This window comes from Oryzias latipes, chromosome 4 (assembly GCF_053564925.1).
Source record: "Oryzias latipes strain Hd-rR chromosome 4, Olatipes_Hd-rR_3.1".
Classification (NCBI taxonomy): domain Eukaryota; kingdom Metazoa; phylum Chordata; class Actinopteri; order Beloniformes; family Adrianichthyidae; genus Oryzias; species Oryzias latipes.
Genome location: NC_136240.1, coordinates 20,997,643 through 21,015,691, shown reverse-complemented (window position 1 = coordinate 21,015,691; position 18,049 = coordinate 20,997,643). Strand labels below are relative to the sequence as shown.

The 18,049-nt window shown below is 39.6% G+C and overlaps 2 protein-coding genes across 5 annotated transcripts; both read right to left on the bottom strand.

The window, feature by feature from the left end:
• Positions 1-440: 440 nt before the first annotated feature.
• LOC101172569 (E3 ubiquitin-protein ligase RNF14) lies at positions 441-5,366 on the bottom strand. The gene is made up of 7 exons (XM_011474182.4): positions 5,028-5,366; positions 4,720-4,850; positions 3,693-4,640; positions 3,371-3,449; positions 3,067-3,270; positions 2,324-2,493; positions 441-2,229 (listed from the first exon to the last, which is right to left on the bottom strand). Exons 1-7 carry the CDS (start codon positions 5,182-5,184, stop codon positions 2,161-2,163), a joined length of 1,758 nt encoding a protein of 585 aa, XP_011472484.1. The 5' UTR covers positions 5,185-5,366; the 3' UTR covers positions 441-2,160.
• A 1,219-nt stretch (positions 5,367-6,585) lies between these two features.
• Positions 6,586-17,992, bottom strand: ankmy1 (ankyrin repeat and MYND domain containing 1). Of its 4 annotated transcripts, none has more exons than XM_023954357.2 (20): positions 17,583-17,976; positions 17,321-17,467; positions 17,030-17,227; positions 16,645-16,689; positions 16,324-16,565; positions 16,028-16,244; positions 15,739-15,897; positions 15,458-15,579; positions 13,089-13,590; positions 12,831-13,009; positions 12,550-12,721; positions 10,276-10,416; positions 10,061-10,168; positions 9,166-9,273; positions 8,971-9,087; positions 8,431-8,532; positions 8,170-8,335; positions 8,006-8,069; positions 7,754-7,908; positions 6,586-7,570 (listed from the first exon to the last, which is right to left on the bottom strand). In XM_023954357.2, exons 1-20 carry the CDS (start codon positions 17,805-17,807, stop codon positions 7,392-7,394), a joined length of 3,348 nt encoding a protein of 1,115 aa, XP_023810125.1. In that variant the 5' UTR covers positions 17,808-17,976; the 3' UTR covers positions 6,586-7,391. The 4 variants fall into 4 exon arrangements, with proteins under 4 accessions (XP_023810125.1, XP_023810127.1, XP_078802194.1 ...); XM_023954358.2 differs by having other exon boundaries at positions 7,080-7,570; positions 9,031-9,087; positions 17,583-17,952; XM_023954359.2 differs by lacking the exon at positions 16,645-16,689 and having other exon boundaries at positions 16,324-16,460; positions 17,583-17,992.
• Positions 17,993-18,049: the final 57 nt, after the last annotated feature.

The following is an 18,049-nucleotide window of genomic DNA, read 5'->3' as shown; positions in this document are numbered from 1 at the left end:
ATGCCTATGTGTGTTTTCTGATAGATGAATAAACATGCAGATGAAAATGAAAGAGCAGTCTTGATGTTTATTACAATGAACAAATATCTCATCTGTTCTTCACAGAGTAGCTTATCTTGTTCCAGGGGAAATAAGCTGATGCTCTTATTGTTTCAAATGGGGAGGATTTTTTCATTGCCTCTTCTGATTACTAAATTATTCTTAATCATAGACATATTTTCACGGGACAGATTATCTCTGACCTCACCTATTGGATTCTGCACAGCAAAAATGAAGCTTAAAGTGGGACAGGTGTAACGGTCAACCACATTGACAACTGGGCGGGACAAAGTAAAGCTTGAAGTTTTGTTCTACTCCAAATCAAGAAATCAAGCCCCTAAAATTCAGCTCTAAAAAAATAAAAATGACTATGAAATAGGATAGCAAACATTAAAAAAAAATTGAATTAAGCAATAAATATTTTTATTATTGGTAACATAAAAAATTCATGGCAAAATCACTGTCTGAAACCAGCCTCTAGCCGTACCATTAGTTTATTATCATCATTTAGTTAGGCCACTATTTAGCCATTTCAATTTAGCAGTTCACTTCTAATAGCTTAGCTCTTTTTGAGTGAAAAATCAAGGTTTTATTAACTTGCATTTTAAATAAGAAACATGACTTTTGTGTTTTCACACGCTACATTAGAGCTGGATTAAAATCACTATGTATTTAAAGTTAAATGAGTCTCAACATAACATAATAAATCAATAATTCTAAGTAAATCCAAAAGTAATTTCTCTTTAAAAATACAATTCACTGTAATTAAATACCAACGTATAGCAGTACATGCCTGTTCTGATGGTCCAGGATGACAACGTCTCCGTCTACCTGACCCAGGGGACCCTAATAGTTGAATGACTGTGAGCTCTCACTGTCAGCAGATTTGAATTCACTTCAATTTCTAAATTTCACATTGATGCTTTCATGTTAAAGAATAGATTCTCTCTGCCTCTTAACTGATCCTGCCTGATTTAGCTGATTTAGTTTCTGGCTGAAAGGTGAAAAAAGGATGTGGATGTGGAACTGAGAGGTTCCACAGAAGGTTAAAAGTGGTGTTAACTAGTTCCTGTTTTTGGAGGAAACTTTCCTATACCTCTAATTGAGTTTGTGAAACTGAGAAGTTGTGGGTTCAAATTTACGATTGGGTCATACTAATGATTTAAAAAAAGTTAGATTTGAAGCTTAAACCAAACCACCGAATAGTTCCCGATGAATCCGAATGGGTGTAATGCAAAGGATAAGTATCCCAGGTGTGTTTAAACTAAATTTAATATTAAAATACATCTGGAATCCTATTAATGTTATTTTATTTTGTTTATTTCTTTATATGTATATCTGAAAGGACAGACAAACACAAGTCCCAGCTCTCCAGGTCCCAGAAGGGCAGTAGGCTGAAAATTGTTTGGACGTTTTTAAGGGAAGCGATGACCCCCGTGTGGAAAACCGGATCTTTCCTGGAAGAGGCACAGGGACATTAAACGCTCCGGCTTCACGTGACAGACAGCTGTAGACTTCCGAGCATGTCTCAGGCGTGTCTCCTGGGAACATGCTGCAGAGAACTCTGTTCCACTCTTTTGACTAAACGATGGAGAAAGGAAGGACTATCTTTTCAAAACAGGAAGTCAGACTGTGAGTAGATAAAAAACGTTCCCAGAACGCGTTGTGTACGTATCACGAACTTCAGGCTTTAATTTATGAATTGCAATTCCATTGCAAAATACGAAGTGAGAAAAGAAGAAAATTATATATTTGATTTCTTTCATCAAGTCAATCAAAAGGGGTCAGAAAGTCACCCTGATATTAGACAGGTTTTTTCCCTCACTGTTAGATTTAACCGCACACAAAGATTGTTTTTTTGTTTTTTTTGTTGATTTGTGCCATCTACTGTTGGAGGCATTGTATTGCATAAAATTCTGTTAGTATGTGTTGATCTTTTTAAATTGAACATTGATTTAAAATTCCCCCCTGGCCTTTTTTTGTAAGTACAGTGCAATCTCTTAAAAGTTTTTTTTTTTTTTTTTATGTTGACTAAATCAGCTTATAATGATGCAGCAATTGCAGAGAACTTAAACCCTAAACCTCTTCTAATGTCTACAGCAAGTCTGACAGTCATAAATATCAGCTTAGACCCCAGACAAAAAAATTATTGCAATGAGTGCACCACATGTGGGAACATCCTCCATTTTTCTGCAACACAAAAGCAAATGGCAGAGTTAAAATAAAATACAGATTAAAAAAGAACAAAGATAATTGTAATGATTTTATTTATGTAATAAACCACCTCTATTGGAATGTAGCAGTGAGGACAGGGTTGGGTGTTGTCAATCTTCCACATCTCATTCAAATTGTCTTCTAGCGAGGCCAATATAGCACTGCCATATCTTCTATCCAGAAGGCGGCGTCTCTCTTTGCTGCCTGATTTATAGTCCTCCAAAAGAGCCTTTATCCCCTCTGTGAGATACACAGCAATACAGACCATTATTTTTCAGAAATTCATCAGAGTTGTAATTGTGTGTGTATGTGTGAATGAGACTGTGACTGCAAAGCGCTTTGGGCCTTGGAAGAAGGTAGAAAAGTGCTACATAAGTACAGGCCATTCACCATTAAAAAATCATAAGCTGTTTATCACTTTAATAATTTTTAAATCTTTAAAAACTTTAAGTCTTTTTTTTAACAAAATGTCAGTCATTTGGTCTTTTCAGTGCATGGAAATTTGCTCCCAATTATCAGATCAACAGTCGTATTAGTTGTATTAGTTATAAAGTTACAAACACATTAAGAAATGTGTTTCTTTTACATAAAGTAAGACATGGAATAAGGTTTCACATGTTTTGGAAATGTTTAAAATGCCACTCTGATGAAAATCCTGTTTTTGGTGTTTTCTAACATGTTCTTGCATTTGGCTGATGATCGAGTAAATATAAAAAGAAAATTAAGCTTAAAATTGCATTTCTGAGTATTTCTTTGTGAATCTGGAGCAGAAAACTGAAGTGGTAAACTCAAAACTGTTGTTTTTTTGCGTACCTTCAGACTGTGGCATGCTCAACTCTGGTGTTGTCCCTGATTCTTCTTGAATTTTTTTCTCTTCATAGCACTTGCTTGCTCCATGGTAGTTCTTTTTGCAGGTGGTGCAGAAAGCAAAGTGGCACTCAGAGCACAAGGCTACATTGCTGGATTTTTCCAGGAGGATGACTGAACTACACGAAGGCCGAGGACAGTAGATCACATCTATGGAAATGAAATCAAAACCAAAATGTGCATATTAAAAAGGATGAACTGTTTATTCCAAACGCAGTTAAAGAAGATTGTAAAAGCTAAGAGGACATACCGGACATCCTATCCAGAGTAAACTGCAGGAGGAGGCGATCATAATGACTGAAGAGCTCCTCACCTACAACAGTCTTCACCTGTTAAGAAAATACCAGAAAGGACGGAATGATAATATTTATTGGATAAAAATATAATAACGTTAGCCTCCCAAATAAAATAATGATGCTTTTTTCTTTTAGAAATCTACATGCAGAAAGAAATACTCAAGTCACAGTCTAATGTACCATTTTGAAATTTTAAAAAGCACCACTGTTAAAGTACTATGCACTCTAAACTCTTTGTAGATGAAAGGGATTTTACAGCTTGGAAGCTGACTGTACCTGAGCAGGTGTTGGGGCTGCAGGGCAACCGGCCTGTGGACAGGTGACTCCCTGGACATTTCCCTCAGTTATTTGGACCTTACAGAATTCCCTGAGACATGTCTGGCAGAAAACATGGCCACATCCATGTATTTGCACGCAGTCCGACCCCAACAAGGCCGTAAAACAAATGCCACAATCAAACACAGTGGTCCTGAATACTTTCTCTTTCTGTGATGCATTATGGATTAAAATCTGGGACAGAAGAATTTGAGATGAAGTCAAAGAGAGACCAGCGTAAAGTTGGGATTCGTGTGCAGGAGAACCTGTGGTTCGGACTGGCAGGTGAGCTGGAACGTGGTGGTCTTGTTCAGTTGGAGCTTGTTCTGAGGAGCTGGAGGAAGGCAGCGCCGAGCCTGAAGCGTATCTTTCGTTCAGCTCATCTTCAGGGACTTCATCGGGCTTTGGGGCGGACAGCAGCTCAGGTTCAGATATTGGGTCATTCTGTTGATCAGTCCTAGAAGAAAGAGCCTTTGGATAATCTGGTTTAGATCCTGAATTCAGATTGAGGACAGAAGTGAAATGCTTTTGGTCATTCTTGTCAGAGCCCAGTGATGAAGCTCCCTGAAAGTCTGGGTTTATCTCCTGTGAAATTGCAGGGTTCTGTTGACTATCCCCAGATGCTCCCTGCAGCTCTAATCCCCAAAGATCTGATCCGGTTTGTTGTTGGTTAGTTGTGGATCCTAAATCCGAAGCATGAGCATCAATCTTGGTTTCTGAGAGCTCTGTTTTTTGCTTGCTTTTGTTACGGAACAGAGTACTGTCTTCATCAGAAGGAACCTCAAACACGCTGTGGATGTCCAGAAACTTCAGGGCATCCTCTTTCAGAAACTGAATCCAGGAGAACAGCACCACAGCGCCCCCTGTGGCCCTGTAGAGACCAATCAGCTGGACACTTAGAGAATCAAGCTGAAGGAGGTAGAGCAGAAATATGTTGCTTTTACTAAACTGAAGAAGTCCCCTTTAATTACTGTGTTTCTGTTTCTACCTGTGTGCGAGTCAACCAGCTGCAGGTGAGGGTGAACAGGGGAGGGGAGGAGGATGGGTAATCTTCAGGAAGTTCAAAGGTCAGAAGCAGGGGTGGCAGAAATGATATTTCATACTTTCTCAGAGCTCCATCTTAAAGAAAAAAAAGCACAGATGTCATCAAATATAGAAAAAAATGTAGTGAGCTATGGTTGTGTGCAGTTGAGAGATGATAAAAATAAGGAAATTATTGAAAAATCATCTATTATAATCATGCATCGAATCAAAACTTCTAGTTAAAGTAATATTCTCTGTCATTTTAATGTTTACCGTGTTTGAGAACTACGGTGAAATCAGCAGGAAGCTCCACGGACACTCGGATTTCTCCGGCAGACTTCGACTCATTCCGGACGAACTCCTCCGACTCATAATAGATACTTTGCAGGGCGAGCAGTTCATCTTCCTGTTCCTCCGAATCCGCGTTCATGTCAGCGAACTGATGAACGACAGACTGACAAGCGACACCCTCCAAAAACTAACGATTTATGTATCTAGTTCGTCTCTTTTTCTGCCCTCTTAAACGGGTAGTTATCCCGGAAACTTGTGTTAAAGAGCCAGAGGAGGCGCCGCAGCCGCTTCCTGGTCCACGCCTGCCCGTCCCTCTGTTGACCCTTTATAACAATGCAGACTGCAGGATGATGCAAACACGCGGCTTGGAGAGCAATCACTGGACGCAGATGATGCAAACATTCAGGCTTAAAAACATGTACCGGTACATTAAGTCTACACGCGCAAAAAGATTTGGCTTTTACCATTTTATTACTATTTATATTTATTTTATAGATTTCATTACCAAGAATCACAGGGTCAAAGTTCAAAACAGACTGCCATATAAAGATTTCAAGGAAATGGCAAAAAAAAAAAAAAAAAAAAGATACAGCTAATGTTATTTGAACGGTCTGATTTATGACAGTAATATTGACCTATGACCAGCCCCGTGACCCCGAAAGGGAATAAACGGAAGAAGATGAATGAATGACTTATTCAGGAAAAACTCCTCCAACACAAAGTCCTACAAATCACTGTTTCAGTTTCAGTTATAACAGCCATAACCCTCTACCAATCAGCAGATCAATATGTGAACTGTTTAATAAACAGAATATTGGCTATTTAACACTTTGAATAATTGGGACATATATTAAAAAACTAAAAAGGTGTGTTAAATCTTTGCTTTTGACTTCCTGGTTTGTGTATGGCCATCCCACGTTTGACTCTCCTGGGATGCACCAGGTTTTCACCATGTCGAAATAATTTACAGTTAATTAGAGTTTCTCTTTTATTAAAACATTAAGTAAATCTAACATTATGGATTGATGAATCCAAAAAGAATAAAAATTAGATAGAATGCTAAAAATGTAATAAAGTGTTGTGAGACAGGAAGATGTGTTATTGCATAATCATATTTTTTGCGTTTCATTCATTCTCACTTCTCAAGATATAGTACAACTGTGCATATAAAATCATGCCTTTCTACTGTTTTATTTCTTTTATAATTAATGACATACAAATATTTAAAAATCGCTGATGTATGATACTATTTTCTTTTCATTAGAAACAGAAAAAAAATTAAATGAATTGTGAAGACATTGTGGTAGACGTTTAGAGTATCAGCATCAAAACAGAAACATTACTTTTTAGGTATCTCAATATATTAGTTGGCATTAAGAGATCATATTGCAGAAGAGATGCACAAAGACCTTGTTACACTCTTCATAAAAATCTAAACCTCCTTTTCAAAGTCAATGATTTATTTTATTATCCACAACTTAAATTTTGATGTGGCTGGTACACAGTTTCCGTCATTTTTATACGGTCAAAAAAGGGTTCGTTCAATTTATTTCATCTTTATTTTTTCAAAAGGTATACATCGGCTACAATTTTCAAACTAAATAAAAGTTTTCAAGCTGAACACCAGCTGTTGGCATCTAATCGTGTTTACAAAAGTTGTGTTTTCTGTAATAAAAACAAAATTAAAAATGATCTCCGAAAAAACAAACAATACCGAATTTAAAAAAAGAGAAATCTTTGCTTTTAGGTGTGCTAGGATGAAATCTATGTTTATTCGGGGCATTCTTGTACAAGGTTATGAATGTCTGCTGTAGGAGGAGCAGCTCATTCCTGGAATACTGGATTGACTGGATTCTATAAAAGAACTAAATGGATTATTTGAACTAGAAACCAGTTGTGAATATTGGCTCTCGGTGTGTGGGAACCTAGTTTGACTGGGACTGAAGGGAAAACACAAAACTAGAACATAAAGTATATTAAAACCAAGAAAAGGAAAACATGAAAAGCACAAATCCTGACATTGCTCAAAAGAAAAAAGGCATTTTCTCAGGTGTATTTTAGAAATGTAGGTACAGCAGGGTTTTGTTTTACTTTCTGCAGTAACAGTTTGACAAATCTAAGCAGTAAACTGTATGGGAAAAGTTCTGATACTATCTGTGAGACTTTACTCACAGCATTTCTGTCATTCTGTAAAGGACCACGTCACTAATTTATCATTGTAAAAGTTAGAGTGAATGAAAACATAAAAACATCTATGGCACAACAGAATATTTCAAATAATCAATAATATACAGTGCAAATCTCAGGTAAGTGCTTATATGTAAGCACTAAAAGGTTAAGGTTTCATTAATTGCTGCTGTAGTTTTCCTTTAGGGTGACTGGATTCTCTGCCATGAGAAACGGCTCGGGTCCCCTTTGAGCTTTGGCTGTGATATTCACTTTTGGTGAGATGGTTTTAGCGAAAGATTTCAGAGGTCTCTGAGTTTTATGAAGTGTTGTTGCCTTGTGGGAGGACTTTGCAGCTTCTGCGTTGATAAAAAAGAAAAACCAATTCATAAATCATATATTTCTGCTCACAAATGTTCACCTTTAAGTTTTAAGGTATTCTTGACAAAGTAATGATACAATTATTAAAAGGCATTTACTGGTGTCTTGGTTCATCTGGAGTTGTTTGGATTTATTGGGTTGTAATAAGACCTAGTCCTTACCCCATCCAGATGTGCACTCAAGTTTGTGTCTTTCGTCCCACGCTTTGAGTTTGCAGGTCCGGGAGCAGAAGGAAACTCTGTGACAGTGGCTACATGCCATTAGCTTCACAGACAAGGAGCGGCCACACTGATAGCAGAACTTCAACACGGGTTCGCTAAAGAAATAACAAAGTATAGGCAGTGGAAATTTGAATTTGACTTCCTGTTTAGACAAAATACAATAGTTTTAATGACAGAAAAGATCATAAATACCTGGTCTTTCTTGTTCTTTCCTCACTGTTGGAATGTAACACATTTGAAGGAACAGCCTTTGCACCTGTATGACCAAACCTGGGTTAGTGAATTTAAATTATGTGCTGTGGTTGTTTTTTTTAGACATCATTTTTATTTTCAAAAACAATAAAACAATTGTTTACTTCTTAAATCTAAATCCTGATGTCTCTCTACATGTTCTGTTTCTTTCTGGTAAAATGCTGTCCTCAGCAAATCCACCATCATTCCCAGTAGCTGCTGCCGTGCTTTAAGGATTTTCCTCTCCTCAGTGTTCAGAGCATGGAATGGGGTCCTGGAAATATGAACGTCCTGGGGGGGGGAAATGGCGGCAAAAATTTACAAGGAGGTGTAAAAACGTAGATGGAGTTAAATAGGAAACACCTCTCAGCAGCAAAGTGCAGTACCCGACTGAAGGAGGAGTATGCGTAGTCAACGACAGTTCCCACTGCACCGTCCACTGCGACCGGCATCAACATGTCGGCTCCTGCCTGAATGAGCATCTCCAACTGAATCAAAGAAGCACACATGAAGCTCATGCATTTGAATGAAAGAATTATTATTATTTTAATAAAAGTAATTAATATCATCTTTTATTTGCAATAATGAGCTATAGAAACCTCTTTTAAGGGGATTTAGTAAATTAAAAAAAATCTGTGCAACAGCTGGAAGGCTTGTAAATAACCAAACAATAAAAATTAAGCCAAATTGAAAAATAAAATATATATATTTTTTCTTTTTTGCCTATGAACATTTTAATTGTTGGGAAATATTCCAAATAATATACCCCAAAGGAAGGGATCTCTGCTCAATATTGGCTTCACATTACCACCATTTAATATAATAGATGGATATGTTTTAAAGGTCCTGGATGAAAGCAGCTGTTACAAAGCAGAAAAACGTTGTTTTTTTTAACTCAGTATCAACATATGAAGGGATGTTTGTACAATTTGAACTCTGTTGCCATCTATAGGGTAGGTAATGTTTGCGCAGAGGGCACTGCCCACCCCACAGCCCAGGGGTAAGTTTGGATCTGCGCCTCCCTTCAACAACTCCTCCACAGCCTGGGAAGAAAAGAGGAGAGTTCTGAGAAGAAGGTAGAGGTCATTTGAAACAGTTGCGTGTGGAAGGAAGAGCTGTACCAGGTCATTTCCACTTGCTATAGCCAGGGAGAGTGGCGAGTGTCCCCTCCAGAGCATGTCTGTGCTTGCTCTGTGGGAGAGCAGGAGGGCCACCACCTCACTGGCATTCTGGAAAAAGAAAGAATAAAGTTTGTTTACACTTTCAAAGGTTAAAAAGAATATGAATTACAGAAAATTAGCATTTGTGTCTGTGTAAACTGCAATAAGATGCTATATTTAGTATCACCTCAATGAATATTATCTCCCTTACGAAACAAAAAAATGCAGTGTTTTTTTTAAATATCCTTTATTATTTGCATGTTTTTTTTAAAACTTTTTTTTATGTTTTAGGAAAAATAACACTAACACTACTAACACATCTCCTCAACTTTACAAATTAAGCAAACATGACATAAATCTTTTTATTTATTAGTATTCTTTTATTTTTTACTATTTGTAGATTACATTTAGAAACCACATAAAACCCGCTGTGAAAGTCTGGACCGACAGAATGACTGCCACCTAGTGTGCCAAAGCAGAAATGCATGCTTTGATAAAATCAGGCAGACTCACCTTTTTTAGATAATTAACTAACTCCTAATCTACAACAATTTGAATAAAGAAATACTCAGAAATGCAATTTCCATCTACTTTTCTCTCTATATATGTCCATCACGAGAAAAATACCACAAGAAAATGTTAAAAACTCCAAAAAATAGATAATTTCAAATTATGCAATTTTTATGCAACTATGCAATTTTTTTCAATGACCAGAATTTCTTTATCTCATATTCTCACAACTACAGAGTAGTTATGAGAGAATTTGCTGGCTGACTATCTGTGATGTGTGTGTGACATAAAACAGTTTGTCGTAAGAATCGCCATGTGTTGTTTGATCAAAGATAGTTTTACGAACCGCATGGTCACTTTCCCTCTGACAGGCGACATGCAAGGCAGTTTGCCCGCCCTCTTTTAGACATGGACCCTCAGTGGTTCTCAAAGCTAAGTTAGTTTTCCTGGACATCTATGGAAAAGACCAGCACTTTTTAAATACCATTTCCTCTAAACAGGATGCCAGAGCCACACTAACAAAAAAAATGAAGCAAATTAAAAATATTAAAAAATAAACACCTCATCTGGTTCATAGACATCATCCTGGTCACATGCTTGAGCATCTGGGTCAACGATGGCGTGCAGGAGCATCTCTGTGATTCTGGGACCTGCAGGTCCTGGAAGTGCTGCAGCAATATGTAGTGGATAAAGGCCTTTCTTCTGCAAAAAATACAGTTTTTAAAAGTATTTTTATGACATAAGATTAAAAAAGTAAGTTTTGGGAAAGAAAAAAAGAGGATTTGGTCAAGAAGAAAAAAACTGAAGTTTTTTTTTTTAATATATAGAATTCTTTAAAAATTGAAAAGGTCCCATTTTAATGATTGCAAAATTTCTGGCAAAAACCTAATCTATGTGATCAACAGAAGGATAGTGGTGAAAAAAAGTAAAACAGCATTCCTCAAGGATGGGGACTGAACATTACTTCTGCGAGAGATTCAAATTAGCATAATATAACATAATGGCAGGTGGGATGCTCAATGTAACTAAAGAATTTTGAAGTGCTAAAAGCTGACAGAAATTGGAGTGTTAATTCCATATATACGGTCGGTCGGTCAGTCGGTAGAAAGAGAAAGAGAGAGAGAGAGAGAAAGGTAATTTAAAGACAGTTTAACCCCTTCATCCCAGGCTTTGTTTCCAATTGTATAAAAAATGTTGTTAATGCTTTTTCTCAAACTCAAACTCAAACTTTATTTATTTATATAGCGCCTTTCATTTTAGTTAAAAACACAAAGCGCTTAACATAAAAGCAGATAAAACAGTCAAAAAACCCGAAAATTGTTAAAAACAGCAAACAAAGGACAATCACACAAAGATGGGACCCCTCCCTCACCACCCGCCACGCCACCCACACCCACACCCCACCCACCCACCCAGTTCCCCCAGTAGAACCCTGAACAGAAACAAAGAACTGCAGCTAAAAGAAGGTCTGGCTTGGTACTGCTGTGAGGAAACGATGTGATATGATGGGGATCCATTTATTCCAAGGCCCAGCCCGACCACAGGGGTCACCACCACAGCGCCCGCCCAGCACAGAGCAGCCCAGGGCCCACTCCATGGCTCTTAGACCACAGAGCGGGACCCCAGCCCGCCCAACCAGAATGGGCACCGCAGCAATAGCACCCCCTACAGGTCAAGCCGGTGGTGCCCCAGAAAAATGGATCCCCAAGAGGAAACACTGGAGTTAAAAACATCAGAATAAAAATTATCATAAAATAACAACACTAAAAATAGAAAAAAAGATAAAAAACAAAATAAGATTTAAATATTTTAGTATTTTAAAAAATGAAATACGTAAAACTGATTAAAACATAACCTACGTATCATTGGTAAAATAACAATAAAAAGAATAGTATATTAAAAACAGAGATAATAATAGTCCTTACAAATAAATCAATGAATAAATACGTAAATAAATAAATAAATTAATAAATAGATAGATAAAAAATAAAAAAGACATAGGAAATGATCAAAGTCATGTAAAAGCCAGACTAAAAAGGTGGGTCTTGAGCCTCTTCTTAAAAACCTCTACAGTCTCTGCGGCCCTGAGGCTCTCTGGCAGGCCGTTCCACAGGCGAGGGCCGTAATGGCAGAACGAAGCCCCACCGTGTGTCTTGGTCCTCACTTTAGGGACAACCAAGAGGCCAGTGCCAGAGGACCTCAATGTCCGCGAGGGTTCGTATTTTAAAATAACATCATTTAAATAAGAAGGCCCAAGACCATTAAAACATTTATAAACCATTAAAAGAACTTTAAAATCAATCCTGAAACGCACAGGGAGCCAATGCAGCGATTTTAAAATAGGTGTAATGTGTTCCCGCCCTCTGGTCCTCGTCAGAACTCGTGCAGCAGAGTTCTGTAATAGTTGCAGATTTGAGATTGACTTTTTCGGTAAACCAGAGAGCAGGGCATTACAATAATCTAAACGACTAACGACCTCTGTTCAAGGGGATGCTAAATTAAGTGAAGTCATTGATTTAATGGCACGTTGCAAATTATCTCCCTACGGCATGGAGGGGTCAAGGTTAGAAAACCTGTAATATTTTCTTTTTACTGACTGTACAGCCTTAAATAGCAAACACAATTTTATAAAAGGTCTGGGAAGATTCTCAGTCATCCTGTATTATCCTGTTTCTCAGAGCAGTTGAAATTTAAAAGTAGGTGTTTTAATTCTTTAGAATTGAAATAACTACTTGGATGAGGTGCAAGTTATCTTAGATCAACCTTTTATGGACCAGTTGCCCTAAAAAATAAAGAATCCTGATAAGGATTAAAGAGTCAAATGCAGATTCTTACTGCTTTTGGAAGGGGAGTGTCACAACGCGCTCCTGACAAAATCAATGTCCTGACAACTTCTGGGTCAGCTGCCATCACGGCTAAAAAGATGACAGGCATGGGGACCCTGGCCATGTTGGGGTCAGCTCCTCTTTGCAGCAACAGGTTGACGGTTTTCAAACGTCTGCGATGTCTGGTCAAACACAACATCCATTAATCACTCATAGTGGAAGGACGCATGAATTGTATCAAACACCTATGGAGAGGGCAGACGATACAGAAAAAAAAAAAAAAGAACTGACTCTACTTTCATGGCTGCCATTTTCCGTACAGTCTCCTCTGGGTTGTGCTGAAGAACTCCTGAGCGACTCAGTGCTTCTGCTGAGAGTTGCATCATTTCTTCTGTCACCTCAATTTCATAGCTGCTGACTGAAGAGTTGGAGTCAAAGGTCTCGACTGAGGTCAACTCTTCCTCTATTTTCTATAAAAGAGAGATGAACGGATCAAGCCAGGGTTCCAAACAAGTATGCCTAAGGCAATGAGTGTGTCAGTCGTGCTACCTTAACTGGAGTCTTCCACCACATTTTTCCCAGTAATATGTGACCATCCATGACTTCAATAGGTTTTTTCACGATTTCCACTTCCACACCTCCACTATTTTTTATTTTCTTGAAGCAATCTATATCTTCTTCAATCTTAATCTCTTCGTTGGAAGTTTCTTTAGTCGTTTCATCTTCAAGCTGGACATCATCATCTGAATATTCCGTCTCTTTGTCTTCCTCCACACCTGTTAAATCAATGTCTGGATTTTCCCTTGGTGGATGACAATTGGTCTCTATTTGTCTTTTTTCTGCTTTGTTCTCTTTCTCCTCTTTGATTATGTCATGTTCTTCTTTTTCCAGTCTTTCTGAATCTTTACAGTACTCATCCCATCTATTGCTCTCTTTTCTTTCCTGTGGGTGTTCAGGGGTTTCAAAGTTCTCAGTCTCATGAAGGGGAATCAAGCTCTCACTGCTGATTGGACGGGTACATGACAGATGCTCCGTATGCCTGTCAGATGTCCTGAAAGATACATCTTAAATCAATGTGACAATCATATCATCATAAAGTTAAGTAGTTATTCCTTAAACACCCACCACTGTCACGGAATATACACACTCCCGCCTAAGGAGGGTGTGTGTGTTTGCTTAAAATTCAAAAGCAAAGTCTGTAACATTTATTGGCTAAAATTCTTTACATTTTTATATCTACACCCTCTATTCACCGTTTCAAGATCTATCAGGAATCACTGTGAATTAGTCTTTCATTATTAGGGGGAGTACGGTTGTTCCGCTGTGTATGTGCTTATTTGTATTTTTGTAGATATTTGGGATCAGTGGATGGGAATGTATGGATACAAGCAGACCACCATTTCTTTGTTGTCACATCTTTTTTTTTTTTTTTTTTACTTGTCCTGTCCAACAGCTAGGCAGGCAGATGAGAGCTGAGGGCCTCTTGTGTTGGACATATTTTACTTTAACAAGAGGGGTTATTAATCTTCAGACAAACCAAAGGTATGACTGAATAAACCCCTTTTGTAATTGAGGCCAAACTTTATTCATTTCAATCATGTTTGAAAATCTTTGGTGTTGGACCGGACGGAAAAGGAAAGAAGGGAAGAAGAGGGAGGGATGTCGGGGGGGGGGGGGGGGTGATAGTAAGAGGGGGGGGTAAGACCTTGAAGCAGCATAGAGCAGACAGGTTTACTGGTTTGTGTACATGTCAACATGTACACAAAACAGATACTGTTCACGAACGCATACCTATGCTTTTAAACCAACTAGTGTGAAATCTTTCATTCATTCAATCATGCAAACTATTAGTGCAAAGGTGAGCTAACACCTGTGCTCAGGTGAGTGTTTATGTTCTTCTAAAATGGATGGTGGAATGTGAAAAGAAGGAGGAGGAGCGCCCAGCCACCCCCACACCCAGACCCCCGCCGCAGCAGCAGCGGCAGCCGGAATTCCCCCAACGCCACACGGGAACAGGCAGGGAACAACCGCCCCCCGGGCGACCAAGCCCGCCACCCAGGCCAGGGCCAGCAGGACCGCCTCGAGGCCCCCAGAGCCAGAGAGCAGGGAGGCGCGGAGGGAAAGAGAGCGCCGCTCCAGCCAAGCCAGGAAAGCAGCCCCCCCGCCGCGCCGGAAGAGCCCAACGCAGGGCCCCACCGGAGAAGGACGCCCACAGCCCCAGACGAGCACCCCACCACCACCCAGGGGTTCCGGGCATCCCCCCGCCCCAACCCCAGGTACGAGCCAGGACCCCCCAAGGGAGACCCGCTCCGCACTCCAGGCAGCCACCCACCCGGCCCACGGTTGGTCCAGGGAGGAGCAAGGCAGGGGCCCGCCGCCCCCGCCCAGGAGGGGGGAACCCCGGGGAAAAAAGGGTGGCCCACAAGGGGTGTTATAAATATGGCCCGACCAGGCTCGGCCATGTTGGAAGTTTGGCGGGGCCCAGCGCTCAGGGGCAAGGACCAGGAGCCACCCCCCAGGGACACGAACACCCCCGGCTCAGGTGTAATATGAACCCCCCCACACCCAGATGTCACATCTTAACTTTAGTACCCTAGAACTCCGTCGTTCTTTAGTTATTTATTTTGTTGCTTCTTTTTTTTTATTTTTTATTTTCTTTCTGTCATCCATTTTTTCATATGCTTTCCTCATGCTCTCAACTGTCTATATCCCTATCTATATACATCTCTTTTTTTTCCATCTAGTGGAGCACAAAATAAAATAAAGTTTGTCTTAAATATTAGAGCGGAATTTATGTAACTGAACCGTTACAGCCCTTGAGGAGTGGACTTTTCAGCCTCTTTTGTAAAAGTAAAATCAGTCCAATGTCCGAGGCTCTCAGCTTGCATAGTGTGGTGTGATGTCTTATGCGTTCTTACTGGTCAGCCAGGTGGATTAAATTGGAAATATCTCCCTCAGGTGTCCCAGGGGTCAGGGGTTTGCTGTGAACAGCAGGTGTGGCAGGGTTATCGCTTCCGCATGAAGATGATGGCATTAAAACCTAATAACACAGAGAAAAGGGTGTAAACAAACATGATATTTTCCTTTAAAATCCACAAAGGAACTCTTGACAGTCTTTGACTCTGCTATGTAAAATACTTCTGGTTTCAGATGTTTTCATTCTACATGAAATAATAAACTCTATTCTTTGGTTTCTTACTGGAGTTTTGGTGCGTTCAACCAAAGCTGTGTGCAAACATCGATAGGGGTAGTAGAGAAGGAGGCACACAGCCAGAGCAGACATTCCCTCATCATTCAGTTTATCAATATCAGCGCCTTGATCCAGCAACAAATGGATCACATCATCGTGACAATTTACCTGCCAAGTCAAAGTTAAAAAACAGAAAAAACATGAAAACAGAGATTTATGGATTTGTTCATACAGGAAAATCTCATTGCTACATTAAAATCAGTGATCTTTAAAATAAATCCAATTGCTTAAATGTTACTGTGGCAGCGATCAGTGCCGTCTGTCCCTGTGAATCTGCCACATCTGGATGGACCGAACCCGTCTGCAGGATCTGTAGCACAGCCTGGAGCTCTCCTCGGAAGCTGTGCTGGATCATGAGTTCTGAACTGACTTCCAAAGGCCCTCGAAGGCCAAAGCATTTTCTATTGGAAGAGAGAACAGCTGCCACGTCCCAGCCCACTGTTTCAGCCTGCAGCCTGACAGGTAAACACAAACATTCAATCGAGAAGATTTTATTTTTTAATTAATGTTTGTAAAACCAACATTTTTTTTTACCTATGTTTGTGTGTGTGAGCCTGCATGTTAGCCTGTAAAGACAGAGAAGCCAGCAAATCCCTGTTGTAATCGCTCTGACATGGATGAGCTTTAGGGTCCCAGAGCTCTCCAAAGAAGTGTTGGTTCAATTCTCTTCTCTGGTTTGGAGGGAGGGGCAAGTGGTCATCATCAGCAAAGTAACACTCAATGCCAGGGGGAAAAACGAAGCATTCATTGGAAAAAATATCCTCATGGAAAACCGCCTGACATAGGAAACAATTCAAAAGAATGGTATTAGGTTTAGTCCAAATTATGTTAAAACACTGTTAAAAGAGCAGTTACCTTTAAATCTGTCTTAGCTTTAGTTTGATTACCACAAAAGGGAGGCTGGAATAAGAAACAGACTAGTTATTCAAACAGTGCAAAGATGATGTCCTTAGTGACAATAGATTTAACAAATGAGATGGTTTTAATACTCGGTGAAAAATACAAAGACTCTTTATATATTTAAAAACCACTCCAATGAAAATGGTATTTTTGGAGTTTTTAACATTTTCTTGTGGTGTTTTTCTCATGATGGACATATATGGAGAGAAAAGTAGATGAAATTGCATTTCTGAGTATTTCTTTTTTCAAATTGTTGTAGATCAGGAGTAGACGAAAAAAATCAACAGGTACAAAAGATGATCGGTGACTTTGACAGATTAAAAATGTGATCAAAACATACTTGGGTTTGATGACCTGTGTGGATGATGGATGGTTCCATATAAGCAACATATTCAGGGAAGTCGCTCAGACTAAATACTTTCCCCACACTGGTGCAGAATCTGAACAGGTGCTTTCCGAGCCACAGACCCACATCCTGCCGTCCATCTGGATAGGTGAGGACACCAGGACCAAACCTCTGATCGGTGTGGTACAAACCCTGAGTGGATGGGAGGGGAGTTCAGTGCCATGAGCTGTCTTTTCCCCTGCATAGTCATGTGCCCATACAATTACATTCAGGTATCCTTCAGACCTGAAAAGTGGCCCCATCAGGAAACGCCTGGACAGCATAGCCTTCTTTTCTGTTAAGGTAGAATTTGCCTGTGAACTTGTGACCTGAGGGCCAAAAGTACTCCCCACTGCCATGCCTGCAGTCTTTGTAGAAAAATCCTTCATAACACTCCAAATGAGAAAAAAAAGGCAAATACATGGAATTACATTACAAAACGTAATGATAAAACTGCAAATACACGGTATTTGGGGGGTAAATTCGTGACTCAGGTGAATCAAATTACCTCTCCATTTCCCCAAATGTACTTTCCCTTGCCGTGCTTTAAGGCGTTCACAAATTGGCCCTCGTATTTAGATTCGTCGGACCACTCCTGGACATCGACCTCTGGACGTCTTTCTTCATCCACCTGAGCGCCTCCTTTGTCCCCAATCATGTGAAATAATGCCTCGCTTTCCGCTCCACCTTTACAGGTGGTCGACAGCATGATGTTAACCAGCGTATCCTTCATAAAAAGACTAAAAATGTACTTCTCTGTGTGAGATATACAGATTTTGGAATTTTACACGCGGAAACAACTGTCGCCTATATATCTAATATAGCAGGAAACCTTAAATGTTAGCTGTAAGATTTAGGTCGGAACTGTCAGGACCCGGTTGCCATGGAAAACACAATGCGAGGTCTCGTCGCTGGTGCGAGGGGTTCACGTACGCATGCGCAAAGAAAAAGGTAAAAATGTACTTCAAAACATTT

What these genes read in the sequence shown, in the direction of transcription:
- LOC101172569 (XM_011474182.4), bottom strand. Translation starts at nt 5,184, where the DNA reads ATGAACGCGGATTCGGAGGAACAGGAAGATGAACTGCTCGCCCTGCAA. An exon ending in CACCGTAGTTCTCAAACACG is followed by an intron (nt 4,851 to 5,027) that starts GTAAACATTAAA and finishes TTTTTCTTTAAG; the next exon opens with ATGGAGCTCTGAGAAAGTAT. An exon ending in ACTGCTACATTCCAATAGAG is followed by an intron (nt 2,230 to 2,323) that starts GTGGTTTATTAC and finishes TTTGTGTTGCAG; the next exon opens with AAAAATGGAGGATGTTCCCA.
- ankmy1 (XM_023954357.2), bottom strand. Translation starts at nt 17,807, where the DNA reads ATGAAGGATACGCTGGTTAACATCATGCTGTCGACCACCTGTAAAGGT. An exon ending in GGTGGAAGACTCCAGTTAAG is followed by an intron (nt 13,010 to 13,088) that starts GTAGCACGACTG and finishes TCTCTTTTATAG; the next exon opens with AAAATAGAGGAAGAGTTGAC. An exon ending in ATGTCTATGAACCAGATGAG is followed by an intron (nt 10,169 to 10,275) that starts GTGTTTATTTTT and finishes TCTTTTCCATAG; the next exon opens with ATGTCCAGGAAAACTAACTT.